Below are 26,742 nucleotides of genomic sequence, written 5' to 3'. Positions count from 1 at the left end.
TGCTAGTTTGCTATTTGATTTTAGTTTTAATCTCATTGTTACACACACCCACATTGAGCTTATTGTATTTTCATATATAGTATATTCGTGTTGGTGAGAGTTGTAACAATTGAGTGTGAGCTTTCATTGTGTTCTCATCCATATTAGAGAACAAATCATTATTGTACTAACCCTAATTGTGAGGATACACTTTGTAATACACTTGTACACCGAGAGAAGTGTGTGGGAACCTAGGGAGAGGTTATATCCGAGCACTTGAGGGAGACACGTCTAGTTCAACACTTGAGAGGGTGTAGAGTGGGATTACAAAAGTGTGTTAGTTGTAGAGTTTTCGGTAAACTAGAAACCGTATTGTGAGGTATAAACGTTGTTCGGGTAAATGTGGAAAACCCGATTGTTATAGTGAAGATCTCCTCGAGGTGAGGAGCGGAGACGTAGGTCGTGGGAACCGAACTCCGTAATCATATCGTTTGTCTGTGATTGCATTGGCGCACTTATTTTTATGTTCATATCTTATATCGCCATTGTATATTGCTTGTTGATTATATTGCCCACTATCTAGTTTAGTTTGTTTACCCTTGTGTTAATTATATATCCTTACATATATCTCATAGTATATCTCATTGCTAGGATATTTACTTTTGTTCATATTGTTTATTCTTGCTTATAACATATTGTATATCTCTCTTGCAAGAATAATTTGTTAATTAGTTTTAATTGGCATAAAATCAGATTAGATTAGCATAAGACCCTAATCAACCCCCCCCCCCCCCCCCCCCCCCACGCCNTAACACCCTCGACGGGTCAGTCCTAGAACTGATGAGAGGAAGAGCTGATATACCACTTTATTGAGATATTTTACTTTCGGTTCTTGTTTCCTTTGTGAAACAGGGGATTTAGTTGAGACTACTCTCTTGTCGAGCACCAGAGGTGTTGCCGAAATTTACTATGCGCACAACATTGGCTTCCAAGTTCTACAAATCGTAGTAGGCGGGGAGACTCAAATTCCCCAGCACTGAGAAACTTGCAAGGTCAATCAAAGTTGGATAACTAATTGGGCTTTTAAAAATAATCCAATCTAGAACTTGACGTGGGTCATTGCCTAGCAACATATCAGCCCATAAGGCATTGCACGAAAACTAGTTATCACACAAACACAAAACAACTGAATTCCTATAAAACCATGGCTAACCACTTAGCGCGTGGGTCGGTATAAAGGCTGGTGAATGTGCTTCTTTCATCGTACTATGATGAAGGCAACTTTCACCGGTCGCGAGATAAAAAGCCGTCGAGTTACTTTCTTACGAAGTGGTGACTCAGTTTTGAAGAATTGCCCCCACACACCCTGATCATTAATAACAGAAAGTTTTTCTCCTCAAATAATAGCTACTTTGCTTTATATTTCAAGGTATTCCAATTAATTTTAAGTAAGGGAAAATACTGTTAAAATAAGCATCAAAACAATGTCTATGTGGGCATATAACTCTGAAATATTCTACTGAACACAATTTGCGTTGGTAGATAACATAAAATTATGCCTTCTTGCATCGCTTGTATTGACGTTGTAGGATTGTTTGAACAATCAGAAAAGCCAAATTTACATCAATTAGTTTTTTATACATATAAACAGAAACTCACATGCAGAGAATTTTATCTTGATTTGTACAGTGGAACATCATCTTTTGGAGTAGACCAAGGATATTCCATGGTAGGATCCCTTGGAAACTTTCTGAAGTTGATAAACGGAGCCCATAACAACAGCCTTCACGCAAATGGAAAAACCTTGTATAAGTATTCAACAGAGCTTTCTCCGAGAAAATCTAAAATAGTTCCTAGTCCGAAAAAAATTCCAAGTCTGAAAACAGATACACCGAGTATAAAGAAATATTCAAAAAAAAATTCTTCCAACTGTACTTGCTAAACTATGCTTAGAAGTTCTATAGTCCACGTTGTACTAAAATTCGAATAGAAAACAAAATTGTGGAAGCAAACTACGAGATCAGCCTTTCACTTTATGAAAGCATATCATGAAATCCGTCGCCGCCTTTTGAAAGATCTATTAGTAGCTTATATTTCTGTATAGGGGTAGCCTTTTTAACTTAAATCTCTTCTAAAGGCATGTTTGGGAACTTGGCTTATAATCCGCAAATGGATTATAGGCCAAGTGGATGATAAGCCAAAATGGTTGGTTAAAAAATAAAGATTATAAGCCATTTTTAATAGGAGAGTGTTTGGCAAATGTATAGATTATAATCTATCATTGTTGTCAAAATGACTAAATTAGACATGGCTATAATTTAAACATTGACTTTGGAATTATCTTAAACATTGACGGGGTAAACTTGACATTTACTTAATCAAACTATATGGCTTATAAGGCACTAAAAAATAAGCTGGATTAGGGGAGCTTAATTTTTTGGGCTTAACAGCTTCCTCATTTTATTGGTATTCTCACTTTTGGAGAATTTTGGGCTTTTTTTGGTCCAACAGATTCCTCATCTCATTCTCCAAAATAGGGATGGAGGAGAAAAAAAGGGGAGTCTTCGTCAAATCTGGGGCATTCTTCAAATATTTAGGAAGAGCTTTATCATAAATGCAGCACGTTCTTCAAAACGGGTTAGAGGAGAAAAAAAATATAAAACAAAATACGTAATTACAAAAAAAGCCATGGAGACAATTCTAATGCATAAGAGCATCCCAAAATAGGGATGTAGAATATTTTTATTATTATAATAAATGCAGGATTCTTCTAATGCATAAGAGCATCCCAAAATAGGGATGTAGAATATTTTTATTATTATAATAAATGCAGGATTCTTCAAAATGGGGAAGCTGTTGGAGTTTAGGGATGTAGAATATTTTTATTATTATAATAAATGCAGGATTCTTCAAAATGGGGAAGCTGTTGGAGTTTGAGCAAAAATAATTTGGAGAATATGACTTTTGCTTTCCCATTTTGGAGAAATTTTTGGGGAAACTGTTGGAGATGCTTTTATAAGCCAAAATAAGCCGGTTGTCAAATATGTTACAGTAGCTCAAGTCACAAAAGTGGTTTATTAGTCAGTTTGACCAGTCGCCAAACATGTTGTAAACCCCTCCCTGTTCTTCACTTTCTTAACCCACTGTTGAGGAACATTTGATTCAATTCTAAACAGTACTTACTCAATTTCCTGTATCCATGAGTGAAATAATCTTGATTTCAAATGAAGGCTAGGAAAAACTAGTCTGAAATTTTATCTTATAGGAGTAGAAAGTTTTAGAAGGTAAAAGATGTCCTTCTCAACCAGAGAAATTGTATTTAATCTTTTACATTGCTAATTCAACTATACGTCTTCTATAATCCGTGTACAATCTTTGTGCACGGGTAAGTCCTCCTATGTTCCTACTCCTACTTGGGACCATGAGATACTTGATTCATGTTTCCTCCATATTTCTAAACAAGGTATCCATGCTAATCAAGGCTTCCATGTTTTCAACCAAATATGTAGTAAAGTTTTGGTTATCAACACCAATTTTCTCACTTCTTGGTAAATTTTGATGAAAATTCAGGACTTTGGTTTTGCATGTCACCGTTACTGGAAACTGATCTAAGGCTCAACTAATTATAGGAGGTAGTGATTACAAAATTTTCAAGAATCCATATGTTTATTAGCTTTGTTAATTTCCAATCCTGCACATGGATTTAGAAACTCAAATTGAGCAAAAAAGGCAAGCTAGGGACTCACCCGGGAAAGAAGATGAAGACGCACATGAACTGCAGGTACATCTCCAAGAATTTGCGCTTGTACCATCTCAGCCTCATCCAGTTCATGAGAATAGGCTGTAGCAACCCAAAAAAAACTGAACAAACCATCCCTGATGCTCTGATATAAGGGTAGAAAATCCCCCTATGACTTCCATGAATGATAAGAAATCTTCTTAAGGTTTTAAAAGTGACACTTTATCCTCACATTTTCAACCTCTTTGTAATCAAAATAATCATCAATTAGGAGTAATATTGATATAGATATTTGTGTAAGAGCACATGTAACTACCATTTCAATTTCTTTTCTGATCAAATTTCATTTGATGTATTTAATCAGATAAATGTTTATAAGAGTACATATAACTTTTCAGCTTCTTTTCTAATAAAATAATCATCAAAATTTTTGATTTAATAATCATATACATGTTTGTATAAAGAGTATAGATAATTATCATTTTCAATTTCTTTTGCTAGTCAAATCATTAAATGTAGTCAAAATAATCATTAAATGTTTAGACGCAAGGTCAAACACATGCTTATACAGATAATTTTCATTCCCAATTTCTTTTCTGATTAAACAATCATCAAATTTCCGATCGACTAATTATATGCACGCTTGTATAAGTCTAGATATTGTCATAACCTATGACCACAGATTCAAAACTCAAGTTAACTTGTCACTTATGAAACACTAGCCTCGCTTGGTATGCGTGAGTGGGAATGATATTCCAATTCCCACTTATCATTCCTTCATACCCACAGCAACATATTTTTGGAAGCCAAAAATATCATTCCCACTTGTCATCAATTCCCACTTTATATGAAAATGACCATTCCAATGAGATGCAAGGGAATAGTCATCCCCATTTAAGTGAGAATAAAAAAACCATAACTTCCAAATATTCTCATGGCTAAACGACACTTAGGGGCTGTTTGGTTCGTTTTTTATCGCTGTGGAAACTCTTTTCACCGCCTCCACGTCAGAAGTTCGATGGCCACGTTGGATAAAACGTTTCCGTCGGTTTATTTTCCCCACTTTGGTTCGCTAGGGTTTCACAAGCGAAACTGAAGACTTTTCGCCGCCACCTCAGATTTCCTCCTCTCCCTCAATTCCTCCCTCAACCTCGTGAAATCGACGAAAACTGTAGCCACGTTGGTTGTTTGGTTTCCTCGTTGATTTCTTCGACGAGCTATACTTACCTCCGCGCTCTCCTCTCGCCAGAAACTCCCGCGACCCAATTTGTCCCTGTACTCGGATCTGATCATTGACGACAATAAACAGATTTGATCATCGCCGACGCTGTTGCTTCATAAATCAAGATAAAAAATAGTTTTTTTTTAATTTTCTTATTATTAGTTTAATTTACAACGATGATCTGAGAATTTGTGGGGATGGGGGGTCTGATTTACGCAATTTTTTGGATTTTCGAATCAATTTTTCTTATTTTTTTATTTTTTGACAGTTCACAGATAAGAAATTATGATTAGAAAATTTCGAATACTCATTCATAGAGAAAATTTATGGGAGGAGGGGGGTCTGATCTACGCAAATTTTTTGATTTTCGAATCAATTTGGGTGATTTTCCTTTTTTTTTTTTTTGAGATTTCACAGATAAGAAAATGAAGAAATTTCGTATAATTTCTTAGATTTTAGAATTAATTTTTGTTGTTTTAACATTATTATTGGGAATGTATTACGGATTTATTTTTCTAGGTGAGACATATCATATTTAATTACTAATAAATATCTGTAGGTGTTGAAAAAATTATAATTTGTGATGAGGAGCTTGTGACTATAGTAGTGAGAATCCCCCCATGATTTCGTATTTTTAAGATCAATTTTTTGTATTTTTAATTATCTCATTATTAGATAGTATGAAATTGTTAGTTGGTTGCGTGTTGTTAATGTAATTTTTCTCATTTTAGGAGCTAAAGTTCATATCTTTGTTATTTATTAATGCTATTTATATCACTGTAATATATTTTGGTTTGATATTGTAGTAATCCATGTTTGTAAATTGTAAATTGTAAATTGTAAATTATAATTTGTAATTTGTTCAGATTTGACATAATTCGACTTGGATTCTAACGGGATAACGATTTTTTGCATCGTAATGGATAATGATGATGATTGTTCCGATGAACAAAGTGTTGTAAATATGGTTCAAGGTGCTGCCATATTTGTTCTAATTATAATAATTACTGTCACTGAACATTCTGGGTCATAAATCTAAAAATCGCATAGTTAGATCTCATTTTATAAGATCAGGGGAGACAGTGAGTAGATATTTCAACAAGGTATTACAAGCAATTATTTGCCTGCGTGGACGGTACATGAGACAAGCCCCCAATGACATTCCCCAAGAGATCATTAACAACCCGCTATACTACCCTTATTTCAAGGTATATCTACACTTTAAGCACATTTAAATGTATAATCAATGTAAGTAAATTTTAATTTAGATGTGTTATACACGTATTATAGGATTGCATTGGAATGATAGATGGGACACATGTAGATGTTATGCTTCCGATTAATCTTGTTGCACGATTTCGAGCCCGCAAAGGTGTTACACAGAATGTGCTTGTAGCTTGCACCACAAACAAGTTGTTCACATATGTTCTAGCAGGTTGGGAGGGGTCTGCAAATGATTATAGGATTCTTTAGGACGCATTGTCTAGACCACAACCACATGGATTAAGAGTCTATGATGGTAATTAAATATAGACTTAACTTAAAATTTATGGTTTTTAATATTCAAACTTGACTTAATAATTTTTTTAATAAAATTGTAGGCAAATACTATCTATGTGATGCTGGGTACCCAACCATGCTAGGTTTCATCTCTCCATACCGAGGTATTCGATATCATTTGAAAGAACATTCGGGTAAAACACCTAAGAATAGAAGAGAATTATTCAATCTAAGACATTCTTCATTGAGGTCTAAGATTGAATCTGCATTATCCTTTTCCTATACAAGTAGATATCGTATTGGCATGCACGGTACTCCATAATTTTATTATAACTGTGGATCCAAGTGATGAACTACTCAACGATGATGAAATTAATGAAGACATTGATGGTGAAGTGGCTTTCGAGAATGACACTAATTTAGTTGATTTTACTCAAAATCAAACCCAAAGAGAGCAAACCGAATCAATAAATGAGTGGAAGACTCTTAGGGATGACATTGTTTGGGTGATGTGGGTGGACTACTGTGATATGTATAATCATGGTGTAACCACAGAGACTTAATTTTTATTTTTGTTCTATTTATGTTCATATATGTACTCAATAACTCTATTTCCATTAATGTCGTTCTGCTTTTTTTCATGTTTTACTTCTTTCATCTAACTTTTTCTATTTAATTAGTAATGGCTGATAATACTTCATTAAGTGGGAGAGATAATCAAAAAGGCAAGGGGGTCGTTCCTTGACCTTCCCCACCACCTCAACCCCCTCAGTCTGTGCATCACGGCGATGGATATTTTTCATTTCAGCAGTCGTACTTTGTACAACCACCTCAAGCATATCCGAACATGCCATTCCATGATAGCAGCTACTTTCCAATGCACCATAATATGGGACCATATTCAAACATGCTCAATTCACCCACTTTCCCTCCACAATTTCACAGTCCTAATCTGAGTAGAGTGCAGCTTTCGCACACTAGTGGTAATGGATCTACTCCCGAATCAGGTTCCAAACGGGACCTCATAGAAGAAGGGGTAGAAACATCGCCAAATCCAAAGAAGAATAGGAAAAACACCACATCCAAAAAAAATGGTGAAGTAGGTGGTTCTCAAGGGAACAAACATTTGTTCTGGGATTCCCGTTATGATGATGAGCTCATTCCATTTCTTGCTGACTTAGTAAGAAAGGGTTACAAACCTGACAAAAACTTTAAGAGAACCGCTTTTCATATGGCTTCTCAACACATTAATGAGAAGTTCAACACAGTTTTTAAGTGGGATAATGTCATGCACCGCATCAAAACTCTACGAACAAGATTTCGTGATATGGAAACTTATCGTAATCTTAGTGGTGCTGGATGGAATGATAGTACGAAGACTGTCATTATGGATCCTGAATGTTTGGATAGGTGGATTGAGGTAAATAAAGTCTGGTTAAAGAATAGATTTATTTTCTATTTTTAAGCAATTTTTCTAATTAATTAAATTATTATTTTTCAGGACAAGAGCTTTAAGAATGCTAAGCTTAGACAATATGTCAATAAATCATTGAGGCATTATGATGATCTCGCCCTTATCATCGGTGATGATCAAGCTACAGGTCAATTTGCTAATGATGCTTGAAAAAATATTAGCCGTAGTGAGACCATAAATCTTGGAGATGAGACGAACTCACCAATGCATTCTCCCTAATCTACTCAAGTACACATTGTAGATGACGAGGACACTCCTCCGCCTAAGGAAGCACCCAAAATATCAAGTTCTAAAGCTAAGTCATCCTCCGCCAAGGTAAAGGCTCGTAAGACCAACCTAGATAGTGAGATCATGCTAAAGATGGTGGATAAGATAGATGTATTTAGCACAAACATGTAGTGTGTGAATATGCATTGGACCGAGAAGTTATCCACAGTTCTATATGCTCATTCACATGACTTTACTGTTGCTAAGTTAGATACATACTACTGTCACCTCTTTATGAATGAGCATGAATCTAGACTATTTATGGGCATATCTTCGGATGGTCAGAAGGAGATGATAGAGGAGATGGTCAGAAGGAGATGATAGAGGCATTTCTCAACAAAGAGGATTGAAGACATATAGATCATGGGTGTGTGTGTTAGTTTATGATTCTCACTTAAACACTTTTTTGTTTGAAAACTTTTTTAATTATGGTTGAAGACTAATATCGTTTGGTTTAGAGATAATACTTTTTTAAAATAATGTTTAGTTTTGTGGTTGTCGAATTGTATGACAATGGCTAATATTATATTTATATTATAGTAAGTAGTTATTTGCTTTCATTTTTTAATATTATCTTTAATACTGTAAATATTGTGGTGTACTAACCTTTAAATAAAACTTGCAACTGCAGGATATTTATAAGTCATCATACAATTTTTTAAGATGCAATCAACCTACAATGTGCACACATTGTACTGGATGGCTATTACTCTAGGTATTTTGTATAGTAAGTTTTCATGACACGTGTTTATGTTGGTGACTTTTTTACATATAGGCTATGATTATTGTCATAATATCTGAGATTAGCAACCTGCAATATCTATTGATATTTTACTGAATGGCTAATAATGATGATATTGACCATATTATGAGTCCTCAGGCCTATTCATTTTGGTTTGCATCAATTTAGGCTATGATGATTGTCAGATTTTCTGAGATTAGCAACCTACAATATCTATTGATATTGTACTGGATGGCTAACAATGATGTTTTTGACCAAATTCTGAGCCTTCAGCCATAATCAGTTAAACAGCTCTGGTTGGCTTTGTGACCATCACAATCTGATTGTGTTCAGTTTGGTGTGCATATGCTGTTTTTCTTGATTTTTTTTTCTGCTTGGTTATTTGTGGGCACATATTACCTCTATGTGGCCTGATGTTGTTGGTTGGCTATTTTTGGTGTACTTGTTGTTGTGGGTTTGCTGGTTTTTGTGTTCGGTACATCAGTGCTTATGTCCATAAGTTCTAGTATCCAAACTCAGTTCATACCCAATTTTCTAACTCAGTTCATACCCAATTTTCATGAACTGAGGTTATTGTTGGCTGGTGTTGATGCCCGGTGTTGATGCCTGGTGGTGGTATTGGAATGCCTGTTGGTGCTGTTAGTGGTGTTGATGCATGTTAGTTTTTTTCTGCTGGGTTGTTGTTGCCTGTTGGTGTTTTTGGCTGCATTCTTGATGTTGTGAAACTGCTTGTTTTTTGATGGATTTATTGCCTGGTTCCTTTTCATGGCTGCTTGGTGTAGCCTGGTTCTTTTCTCGTTGGCTGGTTGGTGCATCATTTTAATTGTTGGGTAAATGATGTTTTTGTACTTGTTTTGGGGATTTCTGGTTGTGAGCCTGGTTGTGCTTGTTTCGGCTGAAACGAACCAAACAGCCCCTTAGGCTATTATGATTGTCAAAATTTCTGAGATTGCCACCTGCAATATCGTTTGATATTTGCACTGGAGGCTGACAATGACGATATTGACCCAGTTCTGAGCCCTCATCCATAATCAATAACCAGCTGCTGAATACTTGATATTGTTGGTTGGTACTTGATGTTGTTGGTATACACATGTTGTTTAAATTTGTTGGATAATGGGTATTTTGTGCTTGACTTTTTGTGTGCACATGTTGGTTCTATATGCTGTTATTTGGATATTTTGTGCTCAGTTTTTGTGTGCATATGTTGGTTCTATATGTTGGTTGGCAAGCTCTCTATGGCTATGATGCAGCAAAGACGAAAAATCCCCCTACAAGGACTTGCAATTGTTGGCCAAAGTGGTGGTGTTGTTGCTGTTCTAGAAGCAAGAAAAAAAATATACAAAGAATAAGAAGGGAAGATATGGACCTCTTATGCTTTCTTCTCCTTTTAGTTTATTATTTTTCATTTTGATTCACTTGGCATTATGGTTTATCATATAAATGTAGGTTATTGGAGATGCTAGTCACCTTTCTGGTTATTCTCTCTCCACAAAACAATATTGTTCATCCATCAGTAGAGGTTGGATCTAAAACTACTGTGAGATTCTTATTTTTACTTACTTATTCTTTGTATCAGATTGACTGATACAGGTGCAAACTGGCGCCATGTTTACAAGTAAATAGATAACTTTGTTTCTTGCTAACCGTAAAAGTTTCAGAGTTAAAAATTTTCAGTACTGCAGTTTAATCCTTTTTGATAAGTAAATGTGGGACTTCTTGCACCAGGATTAATGGGGACTTACATTGTGTTCCTTTGTTGGTGTGCTATCAGGAGGTAACTTGGTTGAAACCTCTGGCTTCTATGTTTTCTGGAAAAAAATGTAAAGAAACTTGCACATACACCACCTACAGACTTGCCATGAATTCACTACCCCATAGTCTCATTGCTGCAGTTAGACCTTGCACATACACCACCTACAGACTTGCCATGAATTCACTACCCCATAGTCTCATTGCTGCAGTTAGACCCTCGGGTTAATTTCATTTGGTCTTTTTCCCCTCAGATAAACCCCCTGCAGGCTTTGTGGCTGAATCAGTTTTGTGTGCACACATTGTCCAAGTTGCTGTTTGTGTTCATGGCCAAGTTATGTGTGCACACATTGTCCAATTTGCTATTTGTGTTCATGGAAAGGATGTTGGAACCAACGTGAGGAAGAAAGTTGAAACCATTGTAGCTCTTATACATGACAGAAAAAGAAAGGATGTTGGAACCAACGTGAGGAAGAAAGTTGAAACCATTGTAGCTCTTATACATGACAGAAAAATACAAGCAGTTAGAAATAAAGCTGCTGCAACCCGTGATAAGTGCGTCAGTTTAATTGAAATTGTAAAAATACAAGCAGTTAGAAATAAAGCTGCTGCAACCCGTGATAAGTGCGTCAGTTTAATTGAAATTGTTTTGCTCCTAAATAATATTATTATTGAAGCTAACCAAGATGGAAAGTGCGTCAGTTTAATTGAAATTGTTTTGCTCCTAAATAATATTATTATTGAAGCTAACCAAGATGGAATTTTTCTCATTTTAGGAAATTGTTAGTTGGTTGCGTGTTGTTAATGTAATTTTTCTCATTTTAGGAGCTAAAGTTCATATCTTTGTTATTTATTAATGCTATTTATATCACTGTAATATATTTTGGTTTGATATTGTAGTAATCCATGTTTGTAAATTGTAAATTGTAAATTGTAAATTATAATTTGTAATTTGTTCAGATTTGACATAATTCGACTTGGATTCTAACGGGATAACGATTTTTTGCATCGTAATGGATAATGATGATGATTGTTCCGATGAACAAAGTGTTGTAAATATGGTTCAAGGTGCTGCCATATTTGTTCTAATTACTGAACATTCTGGGTCATAAATCTAAAAATCGCATAGTTAGATCTCATTTTATAAGATCAGGGGAGACAGTGAGTAGATATTTCAACAAGGTATTACAAGCAATTATTTGTCTGCGTGGACGGTACATGAGACAAGCCCCCAATGACATTCCCCAAGAGATCATTAACAACCCGCTATACTACTCTTATTTCAAGGTATATCTACACTTTAAGCACATTTAAATGTATAATCAATGTAAGTAAATTTTAATTTAGATGTGTTATACACGTATTATAGGATTGCATTGGAATGATAGATGTGACATATGTAGATGCTATGCTTCCGATTAATCTTGTTGTACGATTTCGAGCCCGCAAAGGTGTTACATAGAATGTGCTTGTAGCTTGCACCACAAACAAGTTGTTCACATATGTTCTAGCAGGTTGGGAGGGGTCTGCAAATGATTATAGGATTCTTTAGGACGCATTGTCTAGACCACAACCACATGGATTGAGAGTCTATGATGGTAATTAAATATAGACTTAACTTAAAATTTATGGTTTTAATATTCAAACTTGACTTAACAATTTTCTTAATAAAATTGTAGGCAAATACTATCTATGTGATGTTGGGTACCCAACCATGCTAGGTTTCATCTCTCCATACCGAGGTATTCGATATCATTTGAAAGAACATTCGGGTAAAACACCTAAGAATAGAAGAGAATTATTCAATCTAAGACATTCTTCATTGAGGTCTAAGATTGAATCTGCATTATCCTTTTCCTATACAAGTAGATATCGTATTGGCATGCACGGTACTCCATAATTTTATTATAACTGTGGATCCAAGTGATGAACTACTCAACGATGATGAAATTAATGAAGACATTGATGATGAAGTGGCTTTCGAGAATGACACTAATTTAGTTGATTTTACTCAAAATCAAACCCAAAGAGAGCAAACCGAATCAAGAAATGAGTGGAAGACTCTTAGGGATGACATTGCTTGGGTGATGTGGGTGGACTACTGTGATATGTATAATCATGGTGTAACCACAGAGACTTGATTTTTATTTTTGTTCTATTTATGTTCATATATGTACTCAATAACTCTATTTCCATTAATGTCGATTTTTATTTTTGTTCTATTTATGTTCATATATGTACTCAATAACTCTATTTCCATTAATGTCGTTCTGCTTTTTTTCATGTTTTACTTCTTTCATCTAACTTTTTCTATTTAATTAGTAATGGCTGATAATACTTCATTAAGTGGGAGAGATAATCAAAAAGGCAAGGGGGTCGTTCCTTGACCTTCCCCACCACCTTAACCCCCTCAGTCTGTGCATCACGGCGATGGATATTTTTCATTTCAGCAGTCGTACTTTGTACAACCACCTCAAGCATATCCGAACATGTCATTCCATGATAGCAGCTACTTTCCAATGCACCATAATATGGGGCCATATTCAAACATGCTCAATTCACCCACTTTGTCTTCACAATTTCACAGTCCTAATCTGAGTAGAGTGCAGCTTTCGCACACTAGTGGTAATGGATCTACTCCCGAATCAGGTTCCAAACGGGACCTCGTAGAAGAAGGGGTAGAAACATCGCCAAACCCAAAGAAGAATAGGAAAAACACCACATCCAAAAAAAATGGTGAAGTAGGTGGTTCTCAAGGGAACAAACATTTGTTCTGGAATTACCGTTATGATGATGAGCTCATTCCATTTCTTGCTGACTTGGTAAGAAAGGGTTACAAACCTGACAAAAACTTTAAGAGAACCGCTTTTCATATGGCTTCTCAATACATTAATGAGAAGTTCAACACAGTTTTTAAGTGGGATAATGTCATGCACCGTATCAAAACTCTACGAACAAGATTTCGTGATATGGAGACTTATTGTAATCTTAGTGGTGCTGGATGAGATGATAGTACGAAGACTGTCATTATGGATCCTGAATGTTTGGATAGGTGGATTGAGGTAAATAAAGTCTGGTTAAAGAATAGATTTATTTTCTATTTTTTAAGCAATTTTTCTAATTAATTAAATTATTATTTTTCAGGACAAGAGCTTTAAGAATGCTAAGCTTCGACAATATGTCAATAAACCATTGAGGCATTATGATGATCTCGCCCTTATCATCGGTGATGATCAAGCAACAGGTCAATTTGCTAATGATGCTTGAAAAAATATTAGCCGTAGTGAGACCATAAATCTTGGAGATGAGACGAACTCACCAATGCATTCTCCCCAATCTACTCAAGTACACATCGTAGATGACGAGGACACTCCTCCGCCTAAGGAAGCACCCAAAATATCAAGTTCTAAAGCTAAGTCATCCTCCGCCAAGGTAAAGGCTCGTAAGACCAACCTAGATAGTGAGATCATGCTAAAGATGGTGGATAAGATAGATATATTTAGCACAAACATGTAGTGTGTGAATATGCATTGGACCGAGAAGTTATCCACAGTTCTATATGTTCATTCACATGACTTTACTGTTGCTAAGTTAGATACATACTACTGTCACCTCTTTATGAATGAGCATGAATCTAGACTATTTATGGGCATATCTTCGGATGGTCAGAAGGAGATGATAGAGGAGATGGTCAGAAGGAGATGATAGAGGCATTTCTCAACAAAGAGGATTGAATACATATAGATCATGGGTGTGTGTGTTAGTTTATGATTCTCACTTAAGCACTTTTTTGTTTGAAAACTTTTTTAATTATGGTTGAAGACTAATATCGTTTGGTTTAGAGATAATACTTTTTTAAAATAATGTTTAGTTTTGTGGTTGTCGAATAGTATGACAATGGCTAATATTATATTTATATTATAGTAAGTAGTTATTTGCTTTCATTTTTTAATATTATCTTTAATACTGTAAATATTGTGGTGTACTAACCTTTAAATAAAACTTGCGACTGCAGGATATTTATAAGTCATCATACAATTTTTTAAGATGCAATCAACCTACAACGTGCACACATTGTACTGGATGGCTATTACTCTGGGTATTTTGTATAGTAATTTTTCATGACACGTGTTTATGTTGGTGACTTTTTTACATATAGGCTATGATTATTGTCATAATATCTGAGATTAGCAACCTACAATATCTATTGATATTTTACTGAATGGCTAATAATGATGATATTGACCATATTATGAGTCCTCAGGCCTATTCATTTTGGTTTGCATCAATTTTGGCTATGATGATTGTCAGATTTTCTGAGATTAGCAACCTACAATATCTATTGATATTGTACTGGATGGCTAACAATGATGTTTTTGACCAAATTCTGAGCTTTCAGCCATAATCAGTTAAACAGCTCTGGTTGGCTTTGTGACCATCACAATCTGATTGTGTTCAGTTTGGTGTGCATATGCTGTTTTTCTTGATTTTTTTTCTGCTTGGTTATTTGTGGGCACATGTTGCCTCTATGTGGCCTGATGTTGTTGGTTGGCTATTTTTGGTGTACTTGTTGTTGTGGGTTTGCTGGTTTTTGTGTTCGGTACATCAGTGCTTATGTCCATAAGTTGTAGTATCTAAACTCAGTTCATACCCAATTTTCTAACTCAGTTCATACCCAATTTTCATGAACTGAGGTTATTGTTGGCTGGTGTTGATGCCCGGTGTTGATGCCTGGTGGTGGTATTGGAATGCCTGTTGGTGTTATTAGTGGTGTTGATGCATGTTAGTTTTTTCTGCTGGGTTGTTGTTGCCTGTTGGTGTTTTTGGCTGCATTCTTGATGTTGTGAAACTGCTTATTTTTTGATGGATTTATTGCCTGGTTCCTTTTCATGGCTGCTTGGTGTAGCCTGGTTCTTTTCTCGTTGGCTGGTTGGTGCATCATTTTAATTGTTGGGTAAATGATGTTTTTGTACTTGTTTTGGGGATTTCTGGTTGTGAGCCTGGTTGTGCTTGTTTCGGCTGAAACGAACCAAACAGCCCCTTAGGCTATTATGATTGTCAAAATTTCTGAGATTGCCACCTGCAATATCGTTTGATATTTGCACTGGAGGCTGACAATGACGATATTGACCCAGTTCTGAGCCCTCATCCATAATCAATAACCAGCTGCTGATTACTTGATATTGTTGGTTGGTACTTGATGTTGTTGGTATGCACATGTTGTTTAAATTTGTTGGATAATGGGTATTTTGTGCTTGACTTTTTGTGTGCACATGTTGGTTCTATATGCTGTTATTTGGATATTTTGTGCTCGGTTTTTGTGTGCATATGTTGGTTCTATATGTTGGTTGGCAAGCTCTCTATGGCTATGATGCAGCAAAGACGAAAAATCCCCCTACAAGGACTCGCAATTGTTGGCGGCCAAAGTGTTGTTGTTGCTGCTGTTCTAGAAGCAAGAAAAAAAGTATACAAAGAATAAGAAGGGAAGATATGGACCTCTTATGCTTTCTTCTCCTTTTAGTTTATTATTTTTCATTTTGATTCACTTGGCATTATGGTTTATCATATAAATGTAGGTTATTGGAGATGCTAGTCACCTTTCTGGTTATTCTCTCTCCACAAAATAATATTGTTCATCCATCAGTAGAGGTTGGATCTAAAACTACTGTGAGATTCTCATTTTTACTTACTTATTCTTTGTATCAGATTGACTGATACAGGTGCAAACTGGCGCCATGTTTACAAGTAAATAGATAACTTTGTTTCTTGCTAACCGTAAAAGTTTCAGAGTTAAAAATTTTCAGTACTGCAGTTTAATCCTTTTTGATAAGTAAATGTGGGACTTCTTGCACCAGGATTAATGGGGACTTACATTGTGTTCCTTTGTTGGTGTGCTATCAGGAGGTAACTTGGTTGAAACCTCTGGCTTCTATGTTTTCTGGAAAAAAATGTAAAGAAACTTGCACATACACCACCTACAGACTTGCCATGAATTCACTACCCCATAGTCTCATTGCTGCAGTTAGACCTTGCACATACACCACCTACAGACTTGCCATGAATTCACTACCCCATAGTCTCATTGCTGCAGTTAGACCATCGGGTTAATTTCATTTGGCCTTTTTCCCCTCAGATAAACCCCCTGCAGGCTTTGTGGCTGAATCAGTTTTGTGTGCACACATTGTCCAAGTTGCTGTTTGTGTTCATGGCCAAGTTATGTGTGCACACATTGTCCAATTTGCTATTTGTGTTCATGGAAAGGATGTTGGAACCAACGTGAGGAAGAAAGTTGAAACCATTGTAGCTCTTATACATGACAGAAAAAATACAAGCAGTTAGAAATAAAGCTGCTGCAACCCGTGATAAGTGCGTCAGTTTAATTGAAATTGTTTTGCTCCTAAATAATATTATTATTGAAGCTAACCAAGATGGAACCTTGTAATGTTCTTGCACGTAGGTATTTTGGACTGTCCTCGACGGGAGTAACATTTAAGTCAAGTGCATCCTCATTTGGGAGCAGTGATCGGTATTGAGGCTTTGGTAGTTCAAGGGACGGTAATCGTTCAAGGATAAGTACAAAGATGATCACAAGTCAAATGATGACTGTTCCACCGAAAATGAAAGTGGATTGAAGAAGGGATCATCAGGTCGTACCGGGGTTGTTAGATACCTTTTTCTCTGCTTTGTTTATTTTTCTGTACATGCTTTCACAAACACGCTTTTCGGATTGTTTGATGCTTCCCTGTAAAACTAGAATCTAAATTAAGCAGACGCATATTATATATATACAAAGGTATTTATTTCCTGGTGTTTTATGATGCATTTATATATTGACCATCATTGATGTTTCTGTGAACTCGTGATTGTTCAAAACCCGTTGACAAGGGCAACCGGTAAAAAGATATTATCTTGTTATATGTGGTTTGAGTTCATGCATAGCAAACTAAGGACTCGTAATTCTTCATCCTTCAATTCCTCAAAAACAGCTAAGAAGCCTGCTCCAGTTCTATCTTCTAAGAGCCCGAGTACAAACAAAAATTTATAATTCATTCGGGGTATTATTATTTGTTCATGTAACATTCCAACTTTTTTATGATTAAGATTACCTCGAGCACAAATAAATTTGTATATAGTGGGGGTAATCTTACCATGGCCACGTCAGATTTTTTTTCCTTCTCTGCTTTGTTTACAAAAGTTTTTCTTTTTTTTCTATGCGAACCAAACACAAGAAAAATAAATACATTGGTTTCCCACCATTTTTTATGTGCGAACCAAAGCAAAACAATCTATTTCTTGGAAAAGTTTGGAAAACTCAAAACTTGTGTTTCTTTACATGGAATTGCATTTCCCTATATCAAGGAAACGAACCAAACAGCCCCTTAAATACCATAAAGTTTTCCTATTTTGGCACTTGTATACCATGAATTGTTTTTGTGGTAAGTAAATATCATAAGTTGTTTAAAATTGGCATGTTAGTAGTACCCTCGATCATGCATACGTAAAAATTTTCACATGAACTTTTCTCCATGATACTTGGACACTAATTTTAGAGTTTTTAACTGTTAAAAATTTGTTAAATTTGCTATAAACTCTACTAAAATTCTTTTTTAAATTTATCTCAATTTTACTTTTACATAGAGTTGAGACATGTTTACTGATAACTGTTAAGTATAGTAAAGTCTGTTAAATATAGTAAAGTCAATATATATGGTTAGCCGTATAATTAGCCTCCTATTCTCTAGCCTAAAATCAGTCAATGTATATAATTAGTTTCCTGATATGTAGCCTAAGATTATGCTACAATCTTGTGTATATATTCTGATGATTTATAATGAGAAAGGCAACCAAAATATTCTTTCATGGTATCAGAGAGATAGGGTTTTTCTTCTCGATCTCTTTTCGCTACGCCCTATCTGTGCTTTCCGCCCCTTCTTCTTTTCTTTCTTCCCTGTCCTTTGTCTTTCTCCGGCAACGATGTCTCAATCTAGAAATTTTCACCCAGCTCTTGCTGTCTCCAACATTAGGAATCATATTCCTATTATTCTCGAGATGGAAAACGTGCAATACTCAACATGGGCGGAGTTGTTCAAGGTTCATGCACGTTCGAACAAGGTTCTCCATCACATCATCCCTCCTCCGGAAGACAAAGCGAAGGCCACGGTCGAGGAGGAGGATGCCGACATGTGGGCTACTCTTGATGCCACGGTCTTGTCGTGGATTTACGCCACGATATCTAATGACCTTCTACACACCATCCTTGAACCTGATGCTACGGCAATGGAGGCTTGGAACCGTTTGCGTGACATTTTCCAAGACAATGAGCATTCCCGTGCGGTCACTCTTGAGCAACATTTTTCCACCACAAAGATGGAAAATTACCCCAATGTATCGGCATATTGTCAACGGCTAAAGTCCTTGGCCGATCAATTGAAGAACGTCGGGGCTCCGGTGTCTGAGAGTCGTTTGATGCTTCAACTTGTCTCTGGTCTCACTACTCCGTACCGTGGTGTGGGTACAATGATCCGACAAAGTGATCCCCTCCCTCCTTTTTATCAAGCCAGGTCCATGCTTATTCTTGAGGAATCGGGCTTAGCTAAGGAGGCGACAATGGCGTCCGATTCTGCCATGGTCGTTGCTCCGAATGAGGACGATGGCTCCACCTTTGTTCCCTCTCATTCGGGACAGGGGAGGGTGCAGCAACATTCTGGCCGAAAACAGCAACAGAATGGCCGAAAAAATTCAGGCGGCCGCGGCAATGGCAAGCAGAACAGGGGCGGCAATGGTGATCGTTCCAGCAAGGCTGGCCCGCAAGGACGGCCACAGCAACAGAGTCCATTCTGGGGGTGGGGTCCGTTTCCTAACTGGGGGTGGTCTCAGTGGGCTCCTCCCCCCTGCCCTATGCCTACCCAAGGATGGGCTCGCCCACCTACTGCCACCTTTGGGCCTGGGGTGTTGGGCCCACGCCCCCCGCAACAAGCATATCAGGCTTTCACTGCTCCTGTGGCTCCTTCTTTCAATGGTCAGACTAGTTCGTATGTGCCTACAGACATTGCATCGGCTATGCACACCATGACTCTAAATCCACCCGATCCTACTTGGTATATGGACACCGGCGCTACATCACATATGACCTCGTCAAATGGTAATCTCTCGTCTTATTTTAATTTGAGCAATCATAATTCTGGTATTATTGTCGGAAATGGTCATTCAATTCCTATTAGTGGCTATGGTCATACATATTTGCCCTCTCCTAATCCTCCCTTGTCATTAAAAAATGTTCTTCATGCTCCCAAAATAATCAAAAATCTAATTTCTGTTAGGAAATTCACTACTGATAATTCTGTTTCGGTTAAATTTGATCCTTTCGGTTTTTCTGTGAAGGACTTTCAGACGGGGATGCCTCTACTGAGGTGTGATAGTCAGGGTGACCTATATCCTCTCAAATCTATCCACAATCAAACTACTCCATCACCCTTTACAGCCATCTCTTCCTCACTTTGGCATGATCGACTGGGCCATCCGGGTGCTCCTGTGTTAGATGCTCTTAGGGTCAATAACAGCATTGATTGTAATCGAAACACTAATTCTAGTATTTGTCGTTCTTGTGTGTTCGGAAAACATATTAAGTTGCCTTTTGCTTCTTCTACGTCGAGTACTTCTTTACCTTTTGATATTATTCATAGTGATATTTGGACTTCACCTATTCTGAGTTCTGCAGGGCATAGATATTACGTGTTATTGTTGGATGATTTTTCTAATTTTTTGTGGACATTTCCTTTGGGTCAAAAATCAGAGGTTTATGAGAAGTTTATGATTTTTCGGGCTCATATTGTTACCCAATTTGAACGTAATATTAAAACTATGCAATGTGATAATGGGAGGGAATTTGACAATGGACCTTTTTGGGATTTCTGTAAGGAAAATGGTATGTCATTCCGTCTTTCTTGTCCTCACACCTCTCCTCAAAATGGGAAGGCCGAACGAAAAATTCGATCTATCAATAATATCACTCGTACTCTTCTCTCTCATGCATCCCTTCCCCATTCTTTTTGGCATCATGCATTACAAATGGCAACATATCTTCTTAATATTCTTCCGAGCAAACTTTTGGGTAATAAGTCTCCTCTTCAAATTTTATATCAAAGGGTTCCCTCATATTCTCATCTTCGGGTTTTTGGGTGTCTATGTTATCCTCTTATTCCTTCCACTAAAATCCATAAATTGCAGCCTCGATCTACTCCTTGTGTCTTCTTGGGTTTTCCACCTAATCATCGTGGTTATAAATGCTATGATTTGTCATCCCGTCAAATTATCATTAGTCGCCATGTCATTTTTGATGAGAATGTCTTTCCCTTTGCATCATTGCATTCCCCTTCGACACATACATATGATTTTTTGGATAGTGGTCTCTCTTCTTATGTATTAGATCACCTTCAACAATCTGCTGCTCCTCTTCCCACATCGCCAGCCCAGGCCCTCACTCCTCCCCAACCGGATCCACATCCGTTCTTCCCTGGCCCAGGCCCAGCAACTCCCCCCTCCTCAACCACTCCTCCTTCTGCATCTTCCATCTCTCCTACTACAATTCCTACTCCCCTTTATGCCTCACGCACGGCCCAACCTTCACCAGGCCCAGTCATTGCTCCTTCCAATACTCCTCTTCCTAAGCCCACTATGGTCACTAGAAGTCAGCATGGTATTTACAAACCCAACCCAAAATATCAAGCATTACACACCACAGTTTCGAAGTCCCCTTTGCCTCGAAACCCAATAGCTGCACTTCGTGACCAGAATTGGAAAATGGCCATGGATGATGAATATCATGCTCTTATGAAAAATAAGACGTGGGATTTGGTGCCCCAACCTCCTGGTAATGTTATTCGGTCTATGTGGATTTATACTCATAAATTTGAATCTAACGGTGATTTTGAGAGGCATAAAGTCCGTCTTGTAGGTGATGGGAAAACTCAACAAGTTTGCATTGATTGTGGGGAAACTTTTAGTCCGGTTGTCAAACCGGCAACGATTCGCACTGTTCTCAGTCTTTCTCTTTCTAAGGCATGGTCAATTCATCAATTGGATGTCAAGAATGCCTTCCTTCATGGTGAGCTTCAAGAAACAGTATATATGCATCAACCAGTGGGGTATAGGGATCGTACCCATCCAGATTATGTTTGCCTCTTGCGTAAGTCTTTGTATGGGCTTAAGCAAGCTCCCAGAGCTTGGTATAAGCGCTTTGCTGATTTTGTTATGTCTATCGGTTTCACTAATAGTCGGTGTGACAACTCATTGTTCATTTACAGCAAGGGGTCAGAAATGGCTTATATTTTATTATATGTTGATGACATTATTCTTACTGCTTCGTCTCATGCTCTCCGGTGCTCTATTATGGATCTTCTTAGTTCCGAATTTGCTATGAAGGATCTTGGTCCATTGAATTATTTTTTGGGTATTGCGGTGACTCGACATAAGGGTGGTATGTTCCTTTCTCAACGCAAATATGCCGAAGAAATAATTGAACGTGCCGGAATGACCTCTTGTAAATCATCAGCTACTCCGGTTGACACCAAATCAAAGGTTAGTGCTACATCTAGTGCTCCCTTTGATGATCCTACTCTGTATCGGAGTCTTGCAGGGGCTCTACAATACCTCACCTTCACGAGGCCGGATATCTCGTATGCCGTCCAACAGATTTGTCTCCATATGCATGATCCAAGGATGGACCATATGTCTGCTCTCAAACGGATTATTCGATATGTTCAGGGTACATTAGATCATGGCCTACATTTGTATCCATCGTCTTTTTCCTCTCTGGTATCTTACACTGATGCAGATTGGGGTGGGTGCCCTGATACGAGGAGATCTACATCTGGTTATTGTGTTTTTTTAGGGGACAACTTGGTCTCTTGGTCGTCTAAGCGTCAACCCACATTATCTCGTTCTAGTGCCGAGGTTGAGTATCGTGGGGTGGCGAATGTGGTTTCTGAGTCATGTTGGCTTCGAAACCTTCTCTTAGAGTTGCATTGTCCGATTAAGAAAGCTACTTTGGTGTATTGTGACAATGTCAGTGCTATTTATTTGTCGGGTAATCCAGTTCAACATCAACGTACAAAGCATATAGAAATGGATATCCATTTTGTCCGAGAGAAGGTTGCACGAGGACAAGTCCGCGTTCTCCATGTCCCCTCCCGTTATCAAATAGCCGATATTTTCACTAAGGGTTTGCCACAGGTGTTATTTGAAGATTTTCGGGACAGTCTCATCGTTCGTAAACCTCCCGTTTCAACTGCGGGGGAGTGTTAAGTATAGTAAAGTCTGTTAAATATAGTAAAGTCAATATATATGGTTAGCCGTATAATTAGCCTCCTATTCTCTAGCCTAAAATCAGTCAATGTATATAATTAGTTTCCTGATATGTAGCCTAAGATTATGCTACAATCTTGTGTATATATTCTGACGATTTATAATGAGAAAGGCAACCAAAATATTCTTTCAATAACTTTGACAAATATTAATGGCTAGGAAGATATAAAATTAACATTTTAGTGTCATATGCGAACATTCATTCAGGTGAAAGTTTTCACATTTACATAATCGAGGGTACTAATGTGCCAATTTTAAACAACCTATGATATCTATTTGTGACAAAGAAAAAAAAAACAATGTATGGTATATAGGTGCCAAAACGGGAACCAAACAGCCCCTTAAATACCATAAAGTTTTCCTATTTTGGCACTTGTATACCATGAATTGTTTTTGTGGTAAGTAAATATCATAAGTTGTTTAAAATTGGCATGTTAGTACCCTTGATGATGCATACGTAAAAATTTTCACATGAACTTTTCTCCATGATACTTGGACACTAATTTTAGGGTCTGTTTGGATTCGTAGGGGGTGAAGGGAAGTTAAGGAAAACTGAGTGAAGGGAAGGGAAGGGAAAGGAAGGGAAGGGAAGGGAATTCCCTTCCCCTTGGTTACACCCCAATTTGGGGGATAACAATCAAGGTGAATGGAGGTGAATTAACTTCACCTCCTAAGTGTTCCCAAATAAGGTGAATGGAGGTGAATGGTTCCCCTAACTTCCCTTCACCCTCATTCCCCTCAATCCAAACAAGCCCTTAGAGTTTTTAACTGTTAAAAATTTGTTAAATTTGCTATAAACTCTACTAAAATTCTTTTTAAAATTTATCTCAATTTTACTTTTACATAGAGTTGAGACATGTTTACTGATAACTTTGACAAATATTAATGGCTAGGAAGATATAAAATTAACATTTTAGTGTCATATGCGAACATTCATTCAGGTGAAAGTTTTCACATTTACATAATCGAGGGTACTAATGTGCCAATTTTAAACACCCTATGATATCTATTTGTGACAAAGAAAAAAAAACAATGTACGGTATATAGGTGCCAAAACGGGGTAGCTTTGTGCTATTTAAGTGCCATTTAGCCTTGTTTTTATTCCCAGTTCATCATCTAATTGTATCCAAACGTGAGAACGGAAATGACTCACCGGAATAACAAAAAGGTAGAGACCAGCAACAATGCCACCAGAGACCAAGGTGGTGACCAGATCATCTCCCCCATTCTCCCCAGTCACTGCCAAGGCACCAGGTACCCCAACCTTTACCAACCCAAAGCCCCAATATTAAAATCACTATTTATACTAATATGATTAGGGGAAAACAAGAAGAAGAAAAAAAAAAGAAGAAGAGGGTCACTCACGGAGGCCATTAGAGCACCAGATTGAAGGAGAAGCACATTGAGCTTCTCAATGTGAGAAGGGGAATTAGTGGGGTTGTTAGGGGTGACAGTGAGGGATGTTGGGTTGATGGGTTTGGGTTTGGAGTTGTTAAAGAGGAGTGTTCTTGGTTTTGCGGAGGATGATGATGATGATGACTGGATGAGCGCGGAGACGAGGGGACTCGAGGAGCTGCTGCTAATGCTGCGCATGGTTCTCTTCCTTCTTTTTCTCTCCTGTGGATTTGCTCGCTTTGGGATCTTATCTCAACATTTTAACAGGTTCTGCTTTTAAGCTTGGGCTGATAGCAGGATAGGCACAGCCCAGCCCAGCCCAGCCCAATTAAACTATTTTGATTCTCACTTACTACCCAGTCTGCTGGTCAAGGAGAGCTCTGTATGATACATTACCGAGGGACTGGCCGCAAAAGAGTGGACTTAGAACCATTTCATTACCGACTGAGGCGTTAATATTTAAAAAGGGGTTTTTCTCTTATGACCAAAGTTTTGCTCTCACTTATTAAAAAATTCATTCACTTATATAAACATTCATAAACTCAAAGTGTCTTATCCCATTACTTTTAAATCCAATATGTATAATATATTCATTCTTTATATCATATTTCCCCAATAAATTAAAAATTCCTAGACTATCATTTATCCCCAAATAGAACAGCTCCCCCCCGCACCCCAAACCCGCCTCTCTCTTTTGTTTCACTTTCCCAAATAGAGCTAATCTCCATAGCCCTAAGACGTGATTCTCAATCCTAAGAGGTAGAAAAAACGACATTAGCATGAGTGTGAGCCTGATCGAGGGCGTCACTGGCAAAGATCTGGTAAGCCACAGGTACTATGGGCACCATAAGCGCACCGTCCATAACATATCATCGTCATCGCTGAGAAAGAAGTTGATTTGACCCTTGTATCCAAGGTCTGATGCGGGCTCCTCATGTACTTCCTGGCTAACCTGCAAGAGGTCTTCCTCAACACCAAACTCTTCATCTTCTTCCATGCCGTCTCCCTCGCCATTCTTGCTCACTCCTTCAACTTCTGGGCATATTTGTAGCACTTTATGCCGAAGGGTAGTACTTTATTTGTAAAGTGTAGTTCTTTATGAAATTTTGTAGCTCTTTTATGCTTGAAGTGATGCTCTTTAATGCTAAAGTATAGCTCTTTTATTGTCTCTGAAAATTCTAATTTGAAAAAAAAAACAATCATTACTTTTTTTGAACAATGTAAATGTATGATGATATATACAATGTGATGTTTGATCAATTCTTTATATAACTAACTTGTCCACTCTCGGTTATATAATTTTTGGGAAAATTGTAACTTGCTATGCTGAAGTGTACCTTGTTATGTTAAAAGTCTAGCTCTTTATTCAATAGTTATGCTGAAGTGTAACTCGCTATACTAAAAATAAATCGAATTATTTTTTCTGAACAATGTAATATATACAAGGTGTTGTTTGATCAATTCTTTTATATAACTAACATGTTCATTGCCATTTACACAATTTCTAGAAATGTAATTCTTTATACTAAAGCTTAAAACCTTATAATAAAAGTGCAACTCCTTATGCGATAGTATAGCTATTTATTCCAAAAGTATAGCTCTTTAATGCTAAAGTATAACTCTTTATTGTCTCGGAAAATATAGAAATACATCGAGTTGGTAATTTCTTGATCAATGAAAATGAATGACTATGTATATATTCTGTTGTATTTTCAATTCTTTATACCTGATATGTTTAGTCTCGTTTATATAATGTCTGAACAAAGTGTAGCACTTTGTGCCAAAATAATACATTATTTCTAAAATATAGCTCCTTATATAGTTGTATAGCTCTTTATAGCAGAAGTGTAGCTTTTTATTGTTAAAATATATCCCTTTATTGTCTCTAGAGATGCAAACAGTATATTTTGACTACAGGAAAATTTGATACATTTATTATAGCGTGTACTTTGTATACATTTCTACTAGATACATTGATAAATTTCTAACAGAAAATTTGATACAACACAATACATTGGATACAACTTTTGATGCAATACACACAAATCATTCATACATATATAATATATAAAATTTCACACAACACGATACATTAGAGACAACTTGGTAGATCATATTGCAGACTGTAGTTGTTCTGCCGTTTGGGCTGCAATGTGAGACCAATGCAAAGATCGGATTGAATGCCAAGGGTGGAGGATTCTTTCAGGCATTTGGTCAAAAAGTTAGTGTGTATTGACGAATGGTTTCTTATTGAGGGTTAGCTATAAATTACATTGGGTGTTAGCAGAAATAGAGCATGGCGAGGAGCA

The 26,742-nt window shown here is 37.1% G+C and overlaps 1 protein-coding gene across 1 annotated transcript; it reads right to left on the bottom strand.

The window, feature by feature from the left end:
* LOC109830458 (NAD(P)H-quinone oxidoreductase subunit L, chloroplastic) lies at nucleotides 1,519-24,691 on the bottom strand. The gene is made up of 4 exons (XM_020397717.1): nucleotides 24,404-24,691; nucleotides 24,192-24,302; nucleotides 3,726-3,820; nucleotides 1,519-1,762 (listed from the first exon to the last, which is right to left on the bottom strand). Exons 1-4 carry the CDS (start codon nucleotides 24,629-24,631, stop codon nucleotides 1,651-1,653), a joined length of 546 nt encoding a protein of 181 aa, XP_020253306.1. The 5' UTR covers nucleotides 24,632-24,691; the 3' UTR covers nucleotides 1,519-1,650.

This window comes from Asparagus officinalis, chromosome 2 (genome assembly GCF_001876935.1).
Source record: "Asparagus officinalis chromosome 2, Aspof.V1, whole genome shotgun sequence".
NCBI classification, from domain to species: domain Eukaryota; kingdom Viridiplantae; phylum Streptophyta; class Magnoliopsida; order Asparagales; family Asparagaceae; genus Asparagus; species Asparagus officinalis.
The sequence above is the reverse complement of the archived record's forward strand: the minus strand, read 5'-3'. Positions and strand labels throughout refer to the sequence as shown.